The sequence below is a fragment of the Ahaetulla prasina genome, chromosome 3, assembly GCF_028640845.1.
Source record: "Ahaetulla prasina isolate Xishuangbanna chromosome 3, ASM2864084v1, whole genome shotgun sequence".
NCBI lineage: Eukaryota > Metazoa > Chordata > Lepidosauria > Squamata > Colubridae > Ahaetulla > Ahaetulla prasina.
Window position 1 is genome coordinate 150,772,192 of NC_080541.1, and position 20,846 is coordinate 150,793,037.

The window sequence follows — 20,846 nt, forward strand, 5'->3', positions numbered from 1 at the left end:
ACCAGATGGACTATTTTTCTGGCCGCCTACTCCTACAAACTACAACATCGGCCTGGAAAGGAGCTGGGGCATGCGGACGCACTGAGCAGATGCCCATTGCCAGGAAATCGAGGACCCCACCCGGGCACCCGTTCTACTAATTGACTCTTTGGACTCTGGCCCAGTCACATCGCAGGAAGTGGCTCGGGCCTCCTACCGGGACGTTGTTTTAAGAACTGTAATCGGTTGGGTTCAAGGGATGGCCGCTGCGGGCGACGTTTAAGAGTTTGTAAAGAAAAAGAATTGTCTGTGCAAGGGGTGCCTGCTCTGGGGGATAGGGTGGTAGTTCCAGAGAAGCTGAGAAAAAGTCCTGGAACTCCTGCATGAGGGTCACCCAGGAATTGTGAGGATGAAGGGTTAGCGAGGAGCTATGTCTGGTGGCCCCTAATGGACAGGAAATCAGTGACAGGGTTGGCCGATGCCAAGTATGTCAGGAATCCAGACCACTACCACCACGGCCCCAGTGTTGGAGTGGGAGAAACCCCAAGGCCCTTGGTCCCGCATACACATTGATTTTGCGGCCCTTCCACGGCCAAACATTTCTAATTGTGGTGGATGCATTCTCCAAATGGCTGGAGATCATTCTAATGAAATCCACAACCGCTGGAGCTGTCACTGCAGCACTAAAACACCTTTTCGCCACACGGGCTACCGGACACCCTCGTGTCCGATAACGCCCACAGTTCACCGCAGCATTATTTGAAGGGTACCTGGCTGAAGAGGGCATCCGACATGCCCTCTCAGCGCCGTTCCACCCTGCGTCGAACGGCCTTGCTGAACGATTTGTTCGAGTGCGAAAGAAGCGCTATCACGAAGTAGCCCCGGGATTGGCAGTCACAAATCGACGCATTCCTAACTGTCCAACACAGGACCCCTGTGTGGCCACCGCCGCAGCCCAGCCGAGCTGCTAATGGGGCAGCTAAGATGCCCACTAGACCGGCTGCACCCAACTACATACAGGACGGGTTCAAAACAAAACCAGATAGAATCCGAGAATTAAACATAGGAGACTCAGTGTGGGCACATAATTACAGCGACGGCCCTAGCTGGAAGAGGGGATAGTCATAGACAAACGGGCCCCAAATCTTATCTAGTGGAGCTAGACGATGGCAGAATCTGGAGGCGCCACATAGATCAATTAAGAAACAGATTGAGCGATAAGGCAGAATTAGGCGAGACCAGCCCTGACTATGATTTAATTAACCCCACAGCTGACTGGAGCCGAGAACAAACAGAAATCGTAAGCAAAGAACCAAACAGAGACTTATCTGAGTCAGGCGAGGTCCAGCGACACCCTCCGGTCCCTCTAGAGGACAGCAGGTCCGAGCCGGCGAATAATCCAGGGCCGGATGGCGGGAGGAGGAGCTCAGAGGGCGAAAAGTCCCTCCGGCAAGCTCGACTCAACTCCAGAAAGTGAACTGCGCAGGTCCGGGAGAGTCAGGAGGCACGTACCTGCAGGACTACGAGAGAAGTAGTATGCAAATATGGGCAAAGTGCCTTCTGGGAGGGAAGGAGTGTAATGTATTACTGTAAGTTTTGGAGGGAGTTTTAGGCGGGAAATATCTCGTCTCTGATTGGATGCAGCCTCAGGCTGAAGTGTATATAAGGAGAGGTTTTTCTCCAGAGTTTTGCTGGGTCACACTATATTAAAGAGCTGTTGTCACTAACCTGGTCTCCTGCCTCGTCAATACCCAAACATAACAAGAAGGGCTCCTCTGTTCTATAGGGAGATGTCCGTTCTGTTAGTCAAAGCATTTTGACGTAAGTGAAGCATTCTCTCCTCCAAGCGGAAGAGAGCGGGAATGATTCGTTTCAAATCCTGGAAACGTTGTCGAGAATTCAGTCTCCCTTCAGTGAACTATGCTCCGGCGTCACTCGCTCTCCTCCCTTACCTGGAGCAGCTCAAGGAGCCGGAAAGCATCGGGCTTTTCCTAATCAGCCAAACTAAGGACTGAGGCGGAAAGTCAGCACAACTGGGCTCCTCCAACCCGAGAAACCCGCTCAGTCTCGGCTGGAGATCTGTTTGGCCAGGAAAAAGAGCAGGCGACCCGAAAGGTGCAGTTTGATAGATTGGAAACATGGAGCCGATCGTCTCTGATTTATTAAAGGAATGTATTAACGGGATTTTATATTGCACTCCCGCTCTTTCCCCGGGGAAGCGACATTTGGAAGGCTCCCTTGCGGCTGGCCAGTACACTTGACGGTGAGTTAACATATTTTAAGCATTTATTATTATTGTTTCATTGCCCATTCAAAAAAGCTCCTTGCATGGTTTACGGGTAAGAAAAACAAACAAGTAAAAAGGCTTACAGTTACAAATAGAAGCAGATCGCGGGGCTGTTTTATTTATTTACAGCTGCTGTTATTCCCCGCGCGCTTAATTTGGGTTTAAAATCCAGTCCGCGCGGGATTTGGTGTGTCCGGATTCGCTTTTGCAGGCGGCGATCCTGGCATATTTATTTTAGCTGCACTGAGCTTTATCGGGTTTATTTCCGAATAAATGTCCGCACATAAATAAAAGCGTTTATTTACGATTGAAATTTCAAAAAAACCAAAACCAGAATGGTGTATTATTAGTCAAGGATCTTGTTGTAGATCTTTGGCAGGATTATAGCTACTGCAGAAACCTCAGCTACATTTCATGTGGTGGTTCTCTAACGCAGGGATCTCCAACCTTGGCAACTTTAAGCCTGGAGGACTTCAGCTCCCAAAATTCTGGGAGTCTTCAGCGCCAAACCAGGCTTCTGCGTCGCCAAAACCTCATTTAATGCCTAAAGTTGATTCGCTTTTGCTTCGTAGAGCCGGAACGTGTTTCCCGCTGGTATAAAAATCGAGCCCCGTTTCGGATTGCCATTGAATTCGAGCCGGGGTTGATAGGGAGCCACTGAGCAGGTTGTATTCATGTTAGGCTGGCTGCTACTTTGTTTCGCAAGGATAATTCCTGAATTTTTCAAAATCAAAATACTATTTTTTCCTCCACCGCCGCCTCCTCCATTTTACCGAAAGAAAAGGGGTACACCTTTACGGGAAAGGCAGAAACAGAGCCCATTGCTAAGAGAGTAAATACAGCCCAAGTAAGGGCAAGGCAGGGCGTCAATCGCCCCTCCTGAGCATGCTCGGAGTTGAGGCGAGCATGCTCGGACGATTCCCGGCGGCCTTCCTAAAGGTTGTTGCCAGGGCGAGAAGGAAGCGGAGCTCGGTTTTCCCGCCCGAGACCGCGGCGGTGGCAATGGAGAGCAATGGGGTAATGTCGCTAACTGGGTCTAGGGGAGAAAGCTGGGTCACGTCCCAAGGTGGAGATTCCTGGTTTGTGATATCTTAGGGTTGATTTTTGGGTCTTGGAAACCTCAACCTTCCCCCGCAGTTACATTCTTTGCATAGCCCCCTCCCCCCCAAAAAAAACCACCAGCTTGCACTTTTTTATATCAGTGGTGGTTCATGGACTAATGGTGGTCCATGAGAAAATTTTGGTGGTCCCCAGAAAAATTATTTGCATTTTTTTATATTGCACTAAATCAGGGGTCCTCAAACTAGGGACGGATAGGTGCCGTTTGTGTTGCTGCAGAGAGTCTCCCTCTTCGGGGTCTTCTTGTGTGGGTCAGAAGGTGGCAGAAATTCTGACTCTGGGTCTGCTTCAGCCTCCTGGTGTGGGGCTTTGGGCGAAGGCTGGAGGGAAGCACTGCTGGTGGCAAAGAACCGGAGGACTTCGTTCCAGTGGGACAGCATCATGGCCTGGAACTGGCTGACCATCTCAGCCCGCTGAGCCTCCAGGTGCCGGTACCTGGCCTAGCATTCCCGCAGGCCTTCCCTCTGCTTGGAAAGCCTGTGCTTCTAGTCCTCAGCGAGGTGCTTCTGCTGAGCCAGATGCAATTTGAACTGAGCCAGCTGTTTTGCCAACTCTTTCTTGTGGCTGCTTAACTCCAACAATTGCTTCCCGTTGGGGCCCTAAAGAGCCCAGGCAGTCAGGGAAGGTGCCCTTCGACATGAGTGACATTGAGTTGGCCACGCCCACCCAGCTGGTCATTAGACAGATCATATTAGTGGTCACAGGATTTAAAATTATGAATTTAGTGGTCCCTGAGGTCCGAAAGGTTGGTGACCCCTGTTCTATATGATGGTTACATGACTGCTCAGGATTGACGGTGATGAAAGAACAAGGCTAATTTGCAATCTGAAAAGCAGAATGCTCCTAAGCATGTCTAGAGTGCCTTTCCTTTGCCACTGAGCATGCCTCTGTCCATGAACTGAGTCTTTTATTTTTGCTAATAATGATTTCTTATTAATATAAGGCCTGTGAAAGATGGGATTCAGGTAAAGGACTTTTTAGCTGATTCAGGTTTTGGGTTGGAATATTCGTTTGCTTATAACCCTGTGTAGAATCAAGTGTGATATGAAAGTTGTGTTGTCTTTTTACTAGCAAGTGCTATTTCCAGATTATAATTTGAACTGGGGGCCACCAATATGTAAACTGGGAGTAGAACAATTTAGATTTGCAATAGATAAGAATATTTTGTTGATTTTGTATGGTGTATATTTACCTCACTACAGATATTAATTTCAGTTTTCATTGAGAGGTCAGAAAAAGAAAAGGCAGCTTCCAAATTACTTCTTTTTTGATATATGTTCCCAATTTTATATTGTTTTTACATTCTTGACCTTATGGCATGTCTATGAGGAGAATTGCAATGTAAAAAATAATAGTTTTGAGCCCTATCAATAATTACTAATTAGCAAAGGGATGTTAATTATGTGTGGAAGTTGTGTGGTGCACCTTTCAACTCATTAAGGTTATTGTCATACTTTAGCATCAATTTCCAAACTCAGTATTGGAACTGAAAAAAATATACGGTGAATTGTCATAGAATTCTAATATAAGGGACATGCTTATAGCATCCAGAAACATCCAGAAGGATGTTGGATTAGGGCAGGCCCAAGACACTTTGCTGCTAAAGTTAAAGGAGAAGATGATGCCATCTTCAATTCATCACCCAGGTATTGAATCTTGTCATGAAATCGGCATCTTGAATAACACTACAGCATCATCTTCTACTATATGTGAAGGCTATGGACTAACTCAAATGGTGCTGGCATTTTTCACCTCCTGACATCCATTACAGGTAATCCTTGGTTTACCACTATTTGTTTAGCAACCATTCAAAGTTTACAGTGGCAGTGGAAAAAGTGACTTACAACCAGTCCCCGCGCTTATGACCATTGCAGCATCCCCACAGTTGCATGATCAAAATTCATGCACTTGGCAACGGGCATGTATTTATGATAATTGCAGTATCCTGGGATGTGACCGCTATTTGTGACTTTCCCAGACCTTCTGATCAGCAAAGTCAATGGGAGAAACCAGATTTGCTCAGTGATTGTGAGCTGCACTTAACAAGTGCTGCTCTTATCAACAATATGATAAGCAAATCTTAACAAGTGCAGTAATTTGCTTATCATATTGTAAGTAATCCAAAGTTGGTATATCAGTGAGATGGGGCCCCCATAAAAATGTAATAAATAAATAACCCAGGCGAAAATTGTAAAATAGGACATCACTCACTTAAAAACCACCTTGCTTAGCTATGGAAATTCTGGGCCTAATTGTGGTCATAAGTCAAGGATTGACATATTGTGCTAAGCCTAATTGTCATAAATCAAGGATTTATCTGAGCCACTCATCCCATCATGACTAGCCATATCTTTTATATCTTCATGCTGTACAACCTTACAACCTTTTGGAAATGTAAGTTCTTGTTCATCATCTAAATTTTAGGGATATGTAATTGCATCTAGTAAGAAAGAAAGGTCTTTGGCGAGAGACAGTTCTCATAGTCTAATCTATGGAATCTACTCTTTGTATCTTGCGATTATAGCATACCATATGAAAAGTGAAAGGAAAAATAGTATCTGCTAAGAAGTTCTCCTCTCTAGAGTTATGTATATGAATATTTTATTTTTTGTTACTTTTTTTTTACTTTCTGTTAATTGTAATTTGGTCTTTAATTTTGTTTATAAGATATTCTTAGACAGAATCATGATATTTATCTTTTGTAAGCCATTGAAAACATTTTTTAATTGTAGGATATAAATCAAATAAATAAATATAAATAATTTGTACAGTAATTAGAATAGAATAGAATTTTATTGGCCAAGTGTGATTGGACACACAAGGAATTTGTCTTGGTGCATATGCTCTCAGTGTACATAAAAGAAAAGATACGTTCATCAAGGTACAACATTTACAACACAATTGATGATCAATATATCAATATAAATCATAAGGATTGCCAGCAACAAGTTATAGTCATACAGTCATAAGTGGAAAGAGATTGGTGATGGGAACTATGAAACGATTAATAGTAGTGCAGATTCAGTAAATAGTCTGACTATTCTATACGTAATAATCCAAAGTAGGATACCCCTGTCTTTTAAAAAGCGAAAAACAAGCCTCTTTAGTTTTCTTAATCTAAGGCTATAAAGATATCACGTTGCTCTTTAGTCAAGTGCTATAATTTTGATTATTGTCTAATAAAACTATTTCAGGATTTTCACAATTCCACTGCCCAATCAGCAGAACTCTTTAGTTTACAATTTTTTCCAGATTATATTTGAAACTGTAGGCCTTAACTTCATTACCAAATGCATTAGATGATTATTGCAAAGCTATTACAAAGCTAAAATGCAGAAAAATAAATGGCCCTTCTGTTAGAAGCATTCTGCTGTCTGGCTAGAAAAACATGAGATAAAGGCAACAAATGAATTTCAACTTTCCCTGGATCTTTTTCACAATTCCTTAAAATGTGCCAGTATACATCTAACTTTGATGCATTTTTCAGAGTGTCTGATTTTGCAGGATTTTATTTAAAACTCTACTGTATTTTAATAGTTATATATTATTATATATTGCTAACTAACAAGAAACTTTATCTTATGTGATTTATTTTAGGAAATGAACTATATGTCCTGTCTTGCTTCTGGGGAAGCAGAACATTTTTGTTGTATTATTCAATCATGTGATTCAAGCTTTGTAAAAAATCATCTTGGAACAGAATCATCCAGCCAACTTGGAAAGTTTTTATTAAATGAATCAACAGACAAATCAGATATGCATGTAAGTAATATTGTTGTAGTGTTCACTTGGAAACTAGCTGTTTCAAATAGTATTTCTTTATATTGGTATTGATTAAAGCTTTTACATAGCTGTTGATAATTGTATATCTAGTAATAAATAACTTATTAGTGAGACTTAGAAACTTATCTAAGTTCATGCATGTATTCAAGTGTGTTAAAATGGACATAATAAATGTTGCACGAATTGATGTGATATTAACACCTCTAACCGAGCCAATAATAGCATATAGTTGTAATTGGGATGAACATCATTGGCAATTGCCTAAGCTTAACATATTAATTAAAGTTTCGAATGAATGTGATTAGAACCAAATGCATATGCAACTAATCAAGTGGTTTTACTAAATTTAAGATTGAAGACTACTATGTGACCATATAGATCAGGGGTGAAATCTAAAAATTTTCCCTACCGGTTCTGTGGGTGTGGCTTAATTGGTGGGTGTGGCTTGTTGGTTAGGTGATCGGGTGGGTGTGGCCAATAACAAATAATAAAAATAATAAAGTACACGAAACAATAAGAGGTACCAAAAACCAACTTTCACACTTTACACACACACAACACAACACAACTGACACACACACAAAATGCCACAAACAGCTTTGTGAGATTTTGTGTGTTTGTTTAGTTAGAGTGAAACACTACAGAAACACACCAAATCTCAGAAAGCTGCACAAATATATTATTTTATTTATATTTTTTAGATAAAAGCAGCTAAATTTAACTTTAAATTGCTGTCTAAAAAAAAAACTCCTTTAAAAAACCCCAATTAACTATTTTTAAAGCTCCCTCCCCAGTTATACCCAATTGGAGGCAGACAGATTGAATTGCTCACCGATGAGATGGATTGCAGCAGGCAGATTCAGTTGTTAGCTGATGCAATTGATTTTAGCAGCCGAAGCAAGGCTTAGCGAGCCCAAAAGAAGCAGCAATTAGGCAAGTGGGAAGTGGGCGATTGCGTGGGCATGGGCAAGGGCTGTTGTAAGAGGTTGTAAAAAAATGATTTTAAAAGGCTGTGATAATCAGGCAACTCATCTGGGATCGCCAGAGGAAAAAATGCTTTTAAAAGGCTCTTCTGACGATCCCAGCTGAAGTTGCCTGATCACCAGAACCTCTTAAAAGGATTTTTTAAACAACCTCTTCGGCCAAAGAGCTTGTAGAAAACATGCTTTTTAAAGGTTCTGGCAATCGGGCAACTCAGCTGGGATCGCCAGAGGAACTTTTCAAAAGCTTTTTTTTTTTTTTAATACAACCTCTTCGGCCGAAAAGGTTGTTAAGAAAAAGCTTTAAAAGAGTTCTGACAATCCCAGCTGAGCCGCTCGGTCAAAAAGGGAAAGGAAAATGATAATGTGATAATAAAGAATTTGAAAACTATAAACTAATTATAGGACAATATGGCAAAAAGAAAAACTAAAAAGTTATAATGAAGTTTTTTAAAGATGTATTTGAAGCAATAAATCAGCTGGTACCATTAGATTACAAAAAATAAGATCAAAGAGGATATGGCTTAAAGAAAAACTGAATTAATTTACTGTCAAACATAAGGTCAGATGTGTGTAATGTAATCTGTGGATGACATTGGGGGACAAGAAAAAGAAATGCCACCTACAGGACTACCAGACAAGAGGGAGGAGCCTGCAGTCACGTAATAGTCAGAGAAAGTTAGCTTAGAAAGAACCTGACCTAACTGATCAGACAGCTAAAAGCAGTTGCAAGGAGGTTTGTACCTTCAGGCTTGTAAAATTTTGCTAATGTAGCCTTATAATAAAGTAGATTTAGCTCATCTAGTTGTGTTTCCTATCTGGCTTACCTGGAAGGGCTGACATCAGCCTTCCAAGTCTGAAGAGTTATTGATTGATTTATCTTAATAAAAGCCAAAAAAGATATAGAAGATACATATTTCCTTCCTTTTATCCTATCGGTACAGAAATTATAGAAAATAAAGCAGTTTTCTTCTGTTGGTATCTTGAATCTTGATATAATAATAATTGTTTATAGTTATAGCAATTTTACAACTAGCCACCTATTACGACAAGATAAAAGGTTCAGTAAATCTATATGTCTTTAGTGATTTGCTATTCTTGGTTAAATACTCTTATTAAATATTAGTCTTGGTTAAACATTATTACTTAGTAATAAATTGTGTCAGAAGGAAGAGAGGGAAGTATCAGCATCTCAGACTGTCACAATTTTGATGTAAAGTTTGCTTTATGAAATCGGGTGTGAGGATGGAAGAAGAAAAATAAAGAGTGAAGTAAAATCAATATTTTTATAAGCCCTCAGAAAGTGAAGAGGTTGAATCGCTGAAGGAAAACTGGGTCTCATACAACAGATTTATGAATAAACATCAGAGCAGGATGAGAGAAATCTTGCCGTCCCTTAAGGAGAAACCCCAGGATAGCGCCTTGGAAGAAAGCCTGAACACAAGTGAAACAAAATGGTATGCTTTGAGATTGGTGGTAAAAGGAGTTTTAGGACATATCCTATAACTCAGATGTTTTTCTTTAGAATGTATTTGGTTTTTATTGATATTATTATATCTATCACGCCAAGAATATTCTGCCTAGATAGATAGATAGATAGATAGATAGATAGATAGATAGATAGATAGATAGATAGATAGATAGATAGTGGAAAGCTGGATTAAAAGAGCCAAAGCTTTAGAAAATCCTGTAGCTAATTTTTTTCTCCAGAGTCCTCTTGAAAGCATGAGGTGTACATATATTTTAAAACAAACTTGTTGAATACTGTTAGATCTTAAAATTCATTTTTACAAAATCTTTTTCATTCCTTTCTCTTAAATGCTAAAAGTAATGTTGGATAGATTATCATTGAGCATGTCATATTTGTGGGAGAAGAGCTTGAAGATTCAGTATCTGTTGGCAACACAATATGTGGTTGGTTAGGTGTAGGTGTACAGATTCAGGATTTCCATTTTTTATACCATTGCAATGTACTTTAAAATCTTATTGATTCATGAGAAAAAAAATGCATAAATTTTTATTTATTTATTTATTTATTTATTTATTTATTTGTTTATTTATTTATTTATTTATTTATTTATTTATTTATTTATTTATTAGATTTTTATACCGCCCTTCTCCCGAAGGACTCAGGGCGGTTTACAGCCAGAATAAAAACAATAGCAATGTACAATTAAAACAAAATTAAAAAAACTTATTATATAATTGGCCGAAATTTAAAACATATAAATGTGTAAATCTCTGTGTCATTTGTTACTAGCAAACACAGTCAATTTACAAACTCCTGTATGAGTCTGGTTTGAAATGTATACAAAAAGCTGACATAAATAACAATTTAGGATTTTCTTTCTTTCTTTTTGTTTATGACATTCCTTATTTGTAACACTGAGTTTTACGGAACTTGAAAATGTGTGTTTTTTATGTGTTTCTTTTCCTAAATAGGAGATTACCATCTACAGATTTGAATTTTTCTAGGCTGACTAAATGATTAGATTACTCTCTTAAAAAAGAACATTATATCCAGAATTTCATTGGAAATCTTAATAGTTTATTAAGATTAAATTCATTCAATTTATATGGCCATCCATCTTACATTTGTGATTTGGTGGCTCACAATTAAAACATACTACCAGAAAACCAAAACATAAAATAGCTGTATAAGCATAACAAACCATTAAATCAGTTGGAACAATTAAAACAGTCACAATCACTAGGAAAGTACAATTGATTCAAGAACAGTGCAGTCATTTTATGGGATCCACATTGCTATTTGATTCTTAAACCAGATGGAATAGCCCAGGACTGTCAAATTTGCTGCCCATGGGCCAGATGCATCACATGATGCCCACACACATGGTTTAGCGAAGGGGGAAAAAATTGTGATATGTACGTGATGATGCTGTGACGATGCAAGTTTGACACCTCTGGAATATTCAGACCCTTCCAGCAGGCTCTTGGGGCTAGGCTTATCCTGAGTTTGGGTGGTGAGAGGAATGATGTTCCAGGTGCAGCATTACAATAATTATAAGGGGCGTGCATAAGAGCACCAGCGTACCTACCATTCCTGTCCTAATGTTCCCTTTGATCGTATCCAATTTGTATGGTTATTTCATGCTTATATATATTGTTATGTTTGACAAATAAATAAATAATAAAAAAAGGCCCTCCTGGATCCTATCAGGTGACATTATCTAGTAGATGGAACCTGTAATACACCCCTTCTGCTGAACCTGTTGAGTTGTGTAGAAGTGACTGTGAAGAAGCAGTCCTTCATATAATATCAAATAGCTATTATTGTAAAACATTAAAAACCAGCTTGCTGTAGTAGTTAAGATGCCAGGCTAGAAGTCAGGAGCCTGTGAATTTTAGTTCCTGCCTTAACGTTGCCTTAGGCATAAAAGCTGGCTTAATAATTTCACTCTTTCAGCCCAACTCATCTCACAGGGTTGTTATAAAAATAGGAAATAGGAGGAGGAAGAAATATTAAGCATGTCTAGTCACCTTGAGTTATTTATAAAAATAATAAAGGCAGGATACAAATAAATAGATAAATGTTTTTATTTCAAAAAGTACAGGCAGCCTTAGAGGACTGCTCTACTTCGAATAAACCACATCATCCTTTATGACGTCATATAGAAAATAACAAAACGAAAGTTGCATTCATGCATTCATGTTATTAAAGCTCACATCTGTATGTCAGCATTGGTGATGCTATCTAATCTGGTAAATGAAAAGTCTTCAAGAAGAACATTAATTCAGAGAGAATCAAGAATCCCCCTAATTTCTTCCTATTTTCTAGATATCCATCATAGTTGGAAGATTTGTAAAAGATTGCATAATTAAAATATTTAGTGCTTGGAATTAAAATGCTTGGAATAACTTAAATGGCACCCTGGATTTGATTTTCATCTCTGGTCAGTGGTTGAAGGATCTGGACTTGAGGGATTTAGTCATTGAGCCTTTGTCATGGTCAGATCACTTCCTCCTTCGCCTAGACTTTCAGACCGCCACTCAACACCGCAGGGAGACGGAACCAATACGTTGGTTCCGTCCCAGGCGCCTGATGGACCCGGAGAGGTTCCAGACGGAGCTTGGGCCGTTTCCTGAGGGTCTGGCTCACGGCTCGGCCGAGGAACTTGTCGCGGCTTGGGAACGAGCCGCGGCGGGGGCCTTGGATCGTGTCGTGCCTTTGCGGCCTCTGACCCGGCGTAGGTCTCAACCAGCTCCCTGGTATTCAGAGGAGCTGAGGGAGATGAAACGCCGGAGAAGACGCCTAGAGAGTTCCTGGAGGTCCAGTCGTTCGGAGGCTGATCGGACACTAGTTAGGTCCTATACTAGGGCCTACCTAGTGGCAATGGGGGAAGCGAGACGTTGCTACGTCTCCTCCCTCATTGCGTCGGCAGATAACCGCCCGGCCGCCCTGTTTCGGGTAACTCGCTCTCTCCTTCAACAGGGAGAGCGGGATGACCCGTTGCAGGGACGTGCTGAGGAGTTTAGTGGTTATCTATACGACAAAATCGTTCAGCTTCGGGACGGTCTGGACCAAAATTGGGTAGATCCGGGTGGGATGTCTGAGAGCCGTCTTGTTGAGGTTGTTTGGGATGAGTTTGACCCTGTGGCTCCCGAGGACATGGACAGGTTGCTGGGTAGGCTGAATGCCACCACATGTTTACTGGACCCGTGCCCCTCCTGGTTGGTGCTGGCCGCACAGGATGTGACACGAGGCTGGCTCCAGGGGTTTACAAATGCTTCTTTGTTGGAGGGGGTCTTTCCGGCCGCCTTGAAAGAGGCAGTGGTGAGGCCTCTCCTCAAGAAGCCTTCCCTGGATCCAGCTGTGTTAGGTAACTATCATCCGGTCTCCAACCTTCGCTTTGCGGCAAAGGTTGTAGAGAGTGTGGTGGCATGTCAGCTTCCCCGGTACCTGGAGGAAACGGTCTATCTAGACCCGTTCCAGTCCGGTTTCCGGCCCGGTTACAGCACTGAGACGGCTTTGGTCACGTTGGTGGATGATCTCTGGAGGGCCAGGGATAGGGGTTATTCCTCTGCCTTGGTCCTATTAGACCTCTCAGCAGCTTTTGATACCATCGACCATGGTATCCTGCTGCACCGGTTGGAGGGATTGGGAGTGGGAGGCACCGTTTATCAGTGGTTCTCCTCCTGTCTCTCCGATCGGTCGCAGACGGTGTTGACGGGGGGGCAGAGGTCGGCCCCGAGACGCCTCCTTGTGGGGTGCCTCAGGGGTCGATTCTCTCGCCCCTCTTGTTCAACATCTATATGAAGCCGCTGGGTGAGATCATCAGTGGTTTCGGTGTGAGGTACCAGCTGTACGCTGACGACACTCAGCTGTACTTTTCCACACCGGACCACCCCAATGAAGCTATCGAGGTGTTGTCCCGGTGTCTGGAAGCCGTACAGGTCTGGATGGGGAGAAACAGGCTCAAGCTCAATCCCTCCAAGACGGAGTGGCTGTGGATGCCGGCATCCCGGTACAGTCAGCTGCAGCCTCGGCTGACTGTTGGGGGTGAGTCATTGGCCCCAATGGAGAGGGTACGCAACTTGGGTGTTCTCCTGGATGGACGGCTGTCTTTTGAAGACCACTTGACGGCCGTCTCCAGGAGAGCCTTTCACCAGGTCCGCCTGGTTCGCCAGTTGCGTCCCTTTCTGGACCGGGATGCCTTATGCACGGTCACTCATGCTCTCGTGACATCTCGCCTGGACTACTGCAATGCTCTCTACATGGGACTCCCCTTGAGGAGCACCCGGAGACTCCAGGTAGTTCAGAATGCGGCTGCGCGGGTGATAGAGGGAGCCCCTCGTGGCTCCCATGTAGCACCCCTCCTGCGCAGACTGCACTGGCTGCCTGTGGTTTTCCGGGTGCGCTTCAAGGTTTTGGTAATGATCTTCAAAGCGCTCCATGGCATAGGTCCGGGTTACTTATGGGACCGTCTACTGCCACCGAATGCCTCCCACCAGCCCGTGCGCTCTCACAGGGAGGGACTCCTCAGGGTGCCGTCGGCCAGGCAGTGCCGACTGGCGACGCCCAGGGGAAGGGCCTTTTCTGTGGGGGCTCCCACCCTCTGGAACGAGCTTCCCCCAGGACTTCGTCAACTTCCTGACCTTCGGACCTTCCGCCGTGAGCTCAAGACACATCTATTCATTTGCGCAGGACTGGACTAGATTTTTAAAAATTTTAAATGTCTAAATTTTAGATTTGATTTTAAATTGGGTTTTATTGTTTATATGTCTATTTTAAATTTTGGCCTATATAATAAGTTTTTTAGATGAATGTTTTTACTTTGTATATTTATGTGTTTTTATATGGCTGTACACCGCCCTGAGTCCCTAGGGAGATAGGGCGGTATAAAAGTATGAATAAATAAATAAATAAATAAATAAATAAATAAATAAATAAATAAATAAATGGTATCTTTATACTTTTAAATTAAAAGATTATGTAACAGTCCAAAGAATTACACACTTTGAATGGATTCAGACATCACTGCAGTTCACAGTGGCTTTGTGTTTTGTATGAACCCAGTCTCAGATCTTATAAACAGAGTTTTATACCAAGACTGCAAAGTGCTTATATATTCATGCAGTCAAGGAGAGTATCGGGAGAAGAATAAGGTAATGATCCCCAGCCATTTCCTGCCCTGCTTCTTCGTAAAGTTTGTCAGCCTTTACTCTGTAACGTGAGCGCTTTTAACTATTTCTCAATGCTTTGCCCCGACTCACCATTTAATATGCTGCAATGTATTCAATAAACCATGGTTAAGCATGTATCAGCAATGTTTTAATTAATATAAACAGGATTAGATAAACAGGTTTTGTATATTTTATATTACAGAATGCATTTCTGTTTGCATTGTTTTTATGATTAGGTCATGGGAAGATGCTATGAAAGATAAAGTTGCTTTTCAGGAAATGCTTCATGAGGCAGAGCTGGCAGTTAAGTCGGCAGAAATGTTTTTGCCATCGTTTAAAGAAAGTCTTCTTAGAATTACAAAAGTAAGTTCAGTTACAGTAGTTATCTATAAACACTGCTAAATCAGGTGAAGTAAGAATTATGAGCAGAATTGTGATCATGGAAATGGATTTCCCCCCCTTTGTTTACTATCCTCTGACTAAATTTGGCAAGAGATCTTTCAGTTTTCAGTCCAGCACAAGAGACTGCAAAAAATACAAAGCTTGGGTTGGGTTTAAAACAATATTTGGATAAGTTTATGATTGATTACTTTCTGATAAGTCAATACAAATATTGAACATTAGATTATCAGTTCATATCTGATTTGAAGTTTAATTTTGCTAAAGTTCCAGTAGTCATATGCATTGTAGCAAGCTGTTCTTCTATTTGAATAATATTACCTGTAAATTACCTGTATTTCAAGATGGCTTGTTTTAAAATAATAATGTTAACAGTAAAACTGACATTAAAAACGTAAAGAGTTTTTGGAGATTCATTTAACCATTTTTTTTTAGGCTTGTTGTATTTCTGCTTCTGATGAAATAACAATTTCTATGCAAGAGGACTTACTGATAAAGGAGCTAGCAGTTATCAAAAAAATGAAGGAATTGTTAAGCTGGCTATTAAGATCAAGAAAGGAAAAAGAAGTAAGAAGGATGTAAATTATTGTGACCAGGATAGCATGAATTAAAAGGGAATTAAATATTTGTAACTGTTTTGATTTAAGGATTACAAAGGGAAGTTGTGCATTCACAGAAAAATGTTACATATATACCAAGTTTTTTGCACCTGTCTATTACTTATCAGAGTAATGATGTTTCCAGGTTTAGTAATCTGCCCTAAATTTCTGTTGCTTTGCGTATCTGAAGAAGCCACTCAATGACAGAGTAACTTAGGAATGGCTTATTAGATCAATTTGTAAATAAAAATTCCATCGGAGCAGATCTGTCAAATGGCTGACCCAGATGATCAAGAACATTAAGCAGAAGTATATGCTTTTTTGAAATAAATCTACTTACGTTATGCCCCTCACCAAAGGAAAACAAATCCTGGATATTCCTCTTCTAGCAAAACAGCTGTTTGTAGAATAAAATAGGTATCGGTAGTTTATTGTGTCTTGCATTAGATTTTTGCTTTTAAATATTGTGTGCTTCTCCAATTCCCCAAGGGGAAAAAACAAATGCAGAGTTCATAAATAAGTTACTCTTTATTGCCCGAATAAGCAAAAATGAATGCAAAAGAAGTTATTAACAGAAGATAGATTTTTGGTAGTTGTCCCAAAGGTGCTTTTTCAAAAGGCAAATGGACTTTGCTTTTCCTTGAAAAAGCACCTTCGGGACAATGTGACCTGGATGACAGAGACATTTTGGGTAGTTCTGTTTTTATGAGTTCTGTAGCTGTATTCAGCATTTGATAATGGAAGTAAGTTTTGCTTTGTTCTTTGTTCTCTAAATTATGTATAAACATGGCACATATTTATATATTTACTAGAAATGGGTGAACATTCACTTTCCAGATGTAGCAAAACTGCAACATCCAGTGTGTTCTTTGTTTCTGGCTATGCTGGACTTGTAACGTTCAGAGCCTCTGAAGAATTATATGTTCCCACCTCTTTTAGGAGGATGAAGAATTTGATACTTCAGGAGCCATATCAAACAATTACATTGTATGTGTTTTTAAATGACAAGCAATTTGACTCAATTTCTATTATTTTTAGATTATCGATAAAGAGACAAAAGATTTGGGTCAGACTTTATCAGAAAGTGAAATGGATGTTGAAGTAAGTTTTTTTTTCCTGCTACATCTTCCTCTCATCAAGGGTAACATCTCCATTGAAGATATACTCAGCAGCTGCTAAGAGAAGAAAAAAGGATAACAACTTTATCCTTTGACTGTTACTTCTGATAGTATATTTTCCACCTAACTACTTTTATTAAAAGACGTGAGCTGTAGCTCACTTTACCAGATGCAAAGGTCATTTTTCTTTTATTAAATTGACTAATCAGAAAAGGTGCTACCAAACTCCTGATTTTCTGCCACCATAGACCAGGGGTGTCAAATTCTCAGCCCACGGGTCAGATGAATCACGTGCTGGCCACGCGCACCCTCGGTTCCGCGAAGGGGAAAAAAGTTGTGATACATCACATGACGACAATGTGACGCCGCGAGTTTGACACACCTGCCATAGGTTAACACTGCTCTCCTCTTTGTTACATATAATTGTAAAAGATTATTTAGCAAAAATACATGAACATAATGCAGAAAACGTGAAACAAAAGCTTCCCTTGAATGTTTTAGAAAAACATTGTGCAACCAGGTTTTCCTAGAGACTGACTGCTTACTTAGGCACCAGCAGTATAAGGAAATGGCTGAAGGCAGGTTGGAATATTGGCCTCAAACTGGGTGCATAGCCTGAGACCCCAAGGCAATATGCATTTCTGCCAAAACTTTGTCATACTTGTTACTAAATTATTATTCAGAGTAATACAAGGAGGAAATGATTAAATATGTGAAGAATCGTATTGTTTGTTTTTAATATTTTTAAAGGTCCTATGCAACAATTCCAGATCTTTTGTTCTTTGACTGCTGTTGGTAGAAGTTCTCTTGATATCTGTTGTATTTTCAGTAGCACTCTCTCACTCTCTTCCCCTCCTTCCTTCTCTCTCTCTCTGTCTCTCTCTCTGTGTGTGTGCGTTTGTGTGTATATGCAGGCATGCAGTGGCCCATGCCTGCTTGCAGGCATGTGCCCATGCTTTGAGTCAGTTTTAACTATTGGCAACTGCCAGGGGCAAATCACTGTGGGTTTGGGGTTTTTTTTGCAAGGGTTTTCAGAAGTGGCTTACCATTGCTTCATTTCCAGGACTGAGAAAGTGTAGCTGGCCCAAGGACACTCAGCTAACTTCATGCCTAGTGCAGAGCTAGAACTCCTGGTCTCTAGTCTGGTGCCTAAAGCACTACACTAAACTGGCTCATTTTCAGTACTTGGGAAGGGAGGGTGGATCAATCACACTTAAGTAATGAATGTTGGCTACTTGGTATGCGAATGACCCCTAGAGATTATACCTAAACAATATGATTCTTCATGTATTTAATCATGTCCTCCTTGAATTACTCTGAATAAAACAGTAAGGATAGAATTCATCTAAAAATAACAATCTCATAAACTTTTCTTGATACTGGGTCTTTTTTCTCCTTGTGTCTGAAGAGCCTCAGAAATGAAGTGATTCAACAAGAGAAGCATATTTTAGAGCTTTCAGTTGAGCTTCAGCAAGAAAAAGTAAGTTAACATGTTTCTTCAAGGCATACTTTTTTTTAAAAAAAATGTTTGTATTCATATAACAATAAGATGTGCCTGGCTATAAGGTTATATGATAATCTCATTGCTTTTGGAATATTTTGGCTTCAGGATGTATTTGCCTGTTTTAAACTTCAATCCCATATCTGGAAATATACTATACTGAACTGAATTTCCAGCTATATGGGAATGTAATTTGAATACATATACTGCTGTATTTTATTATCTATCCATTAAATCTATGCTGATTTAATGTTTATAAACGATTGATGTAATTTTTTTCTTGTACTCTATTTTCATATATGATTATTAGCTGCTTTGAGAATTCATTTGGAAGTAAAAATGGAGTAAAATCATAAAAATAAAAATTAGGTTTATCTGAATGGGCTAGCAACAATTTCTGGAATTTTCCACATTATATTACGTCTAGCACTTCTATTCATTTCAGAAAGTGCACATTAGTTTGTGAAGTGGTTGATTGACTACATCATAGAAGCAAAAATTCCTCTTGAGTCGAGTGAAAAGTTTACCATGATCCCTTATGCATTTTCAAGCCATCTTTATCATAAATGCTACAATTGCTAACCAATATGACTACTGTCTTGCAAATAAAAGGCTCAAAACAAGGAAGTTTCTTTTCCTGTTTAATTACTATTTTTCTTTTCTTGAGCTTTGTACTTTCCCCTGTGCTTTTTTTTTTTTCTTCTGAAAGAAAAATTCCAGCAATGCACCATAGGATTGAAATCTTTCAACCACAAATGACGTATGAAGCCATTTATTACCGGAAAAAGTAGGGCATTTAGATAAAATAAAATAGCAATTTAGAAAGGACTTCACCCTGTTTCCCTGTTTTTAGATATGGTAATAACATGGTAAAGCTCAACAATACTAGAAAATCACAGGAAGAAACACATTTTGAAACTCATCATCCTGTTTCATTCTGAGATATTTTATTATATTTCATTAACCCACAGATTTCATTCAGAATATACTGGTTTAGCATTGTATGTGTTAATGGCTACAAGGATTTTCTATGCTGTTTGTTGAAAAAGATCTTTCATCTGCTCTGTGGAAGAATGTCTAACTAAATTGTCTAGACCAGGGGTCTGCAAACTTGGCTCTTTTAGACTTGTGGACTTCAGCAAAGCTGGCTGAGGAACTCTGGGAGTTGAAGTCCACAAGTCTTAAAAGAGCCAAGTTTGCAGACCCCTGGTCTAGAATAACTTCATGATAAAAAAGTATATCTGATGTTAAGTTGACTTTGTAAAAATATACAAATAGAATGAGACTATTGCCTTATACACTGTAAGCCGCCCTGAGTCTTCGGAGAAGGGCGGGGTATAAATGTAAACAAAACAAAAAAAATTCAATTCTATTAGGAAACCATTTTTAGACTATAGTTTTATACATAAAATTTGGAGTTTGACTTTATATATATTGATTTGTTATCTATATAATCTACATAGAATTTACAGGATTCTCTTAAGGCATTGTTTATCATCCATAATTACTCACTCCTTTTAATAATTCCATTTCTATTAACCGAATACCTTTAAAGTTTAATAGAGATATGCTTGAATGGATGTGAACTCTCACAGTATAAGATATTAATGATATATTAAAATATATAAATCTTAAGATATTTTAATTTGTTCTATATTTGCCTATATTTGGTTTTAATCTGCATTATCTATTTCTATATTTTTAAAAACTTATAATTTTTTGTCTTTTAAAAAAGTATATATAGTTTGTAAATTAAAATATTTCTGGTTTCAAATAGTTGGAACACTTGCTTCATTATTCATCTAGTTCTGCATGCAATATAAGTATTTAAACTGAATACAAGGCTGGGGAGCACATACACACTAAATTAAAACTTCAGCATATTTCACAGTGATCATGCCAGATGCAGCTGATATTAATTCAGTACTTGAAAAAAAATGCTTTTATTCTTGGAATATATTTGGGGGTTTCTTTTATATTTTAGGCTAATGTACAAAAAACATACCGCCATTCTGAAGCAATACAAACAGTACAAACTCATCTTCAATCTCAGGTAGAGAAAAAAGAAGAAGAAAATAATCAACTAAGAACAAAATTTCAGGTTAGTTTTTAATAATTTTTGTTTCCTTAATAAACAGGTGGACATCTCTGAGTTGAGAAAGTGGTTATGGTTATTAAACTGTAGTTATGTAAACTTTTATGCAAAATACAGATAAATGGGCTGATTTCTTTAAAAAAAACTTGTCTATTTGGCAGTCACAAATATATCTGCTTATAGATTTCTTTAATTCTATCAAAGATTTGGAAAAGCATGTTTGTCTTGGAGATAGAAAATAGCTAAATGTCATAGTTTGTGAAGACCTATAAACAAGTTTAGATTCCAAACCAGGGATTTAAATGAATTTTATGGGAAAAAAACTTTCCCATGAATAAATG

The 20,846-nt window shown here is 39.5% G+C and overlaps 1 protein-coding gene across 7 annotated transcripts in view; it reads left to right on the top strand.

Annotated features, from left to right (window-relative positions):
• Positions 1–1,938: 1,938 nt before the first annotated feature.
• The window catches only part of ODF2L (outer dense fiber of sperm tails 2 like), a 36,955-nt gene continuing 18,047 nt past the window's right edge, over positions 1,939–20,846 (top strand). For 3 of the 7 annotated variants that reach the window (XM_058177683.1, XM_058177687.1, XM_058177688.1), the window contains exons 1-8: positions 3,160–3,283; positions 6,983–7,147; positions 9,442–9,605; positions 15,030–15,156; positions 15,628–15,759; positions 16,830–16,892; positions 18,318–18,389; positions 20,395–20,511. In XM_058177683.1, coding sequence (XP_058033666.1) covers positions 3,173–3,283; positions 6,983–7,147; positions 9,442–9,605; positions 15,030–15,156; positions 15,628–15,759; positions 16,830–16,892; positions 18,318–18,389; positions 20,395–20,511 — 951 coding nt within the window. In that variant the 5' untranslated portion in view covers positions 3,160–3,172. Of the gene's footprint in view, positions 2,243–3,159; positions 3,284–5,031; positions 5,157–6,982; positions 7,148–9,441; positions 9,606–15,029; positions 15,157–15,627; positions 15,760–16,829; positions 16,893–18,317; positions 18,390–20,394; positions 20,512–20,846 lie in introns of those variants that run through there. The other 4 variants (XM_058177684.1, XM_058177686.1, XM_058177689.1 and 1 more) reach the window with 4 other exon arrangements.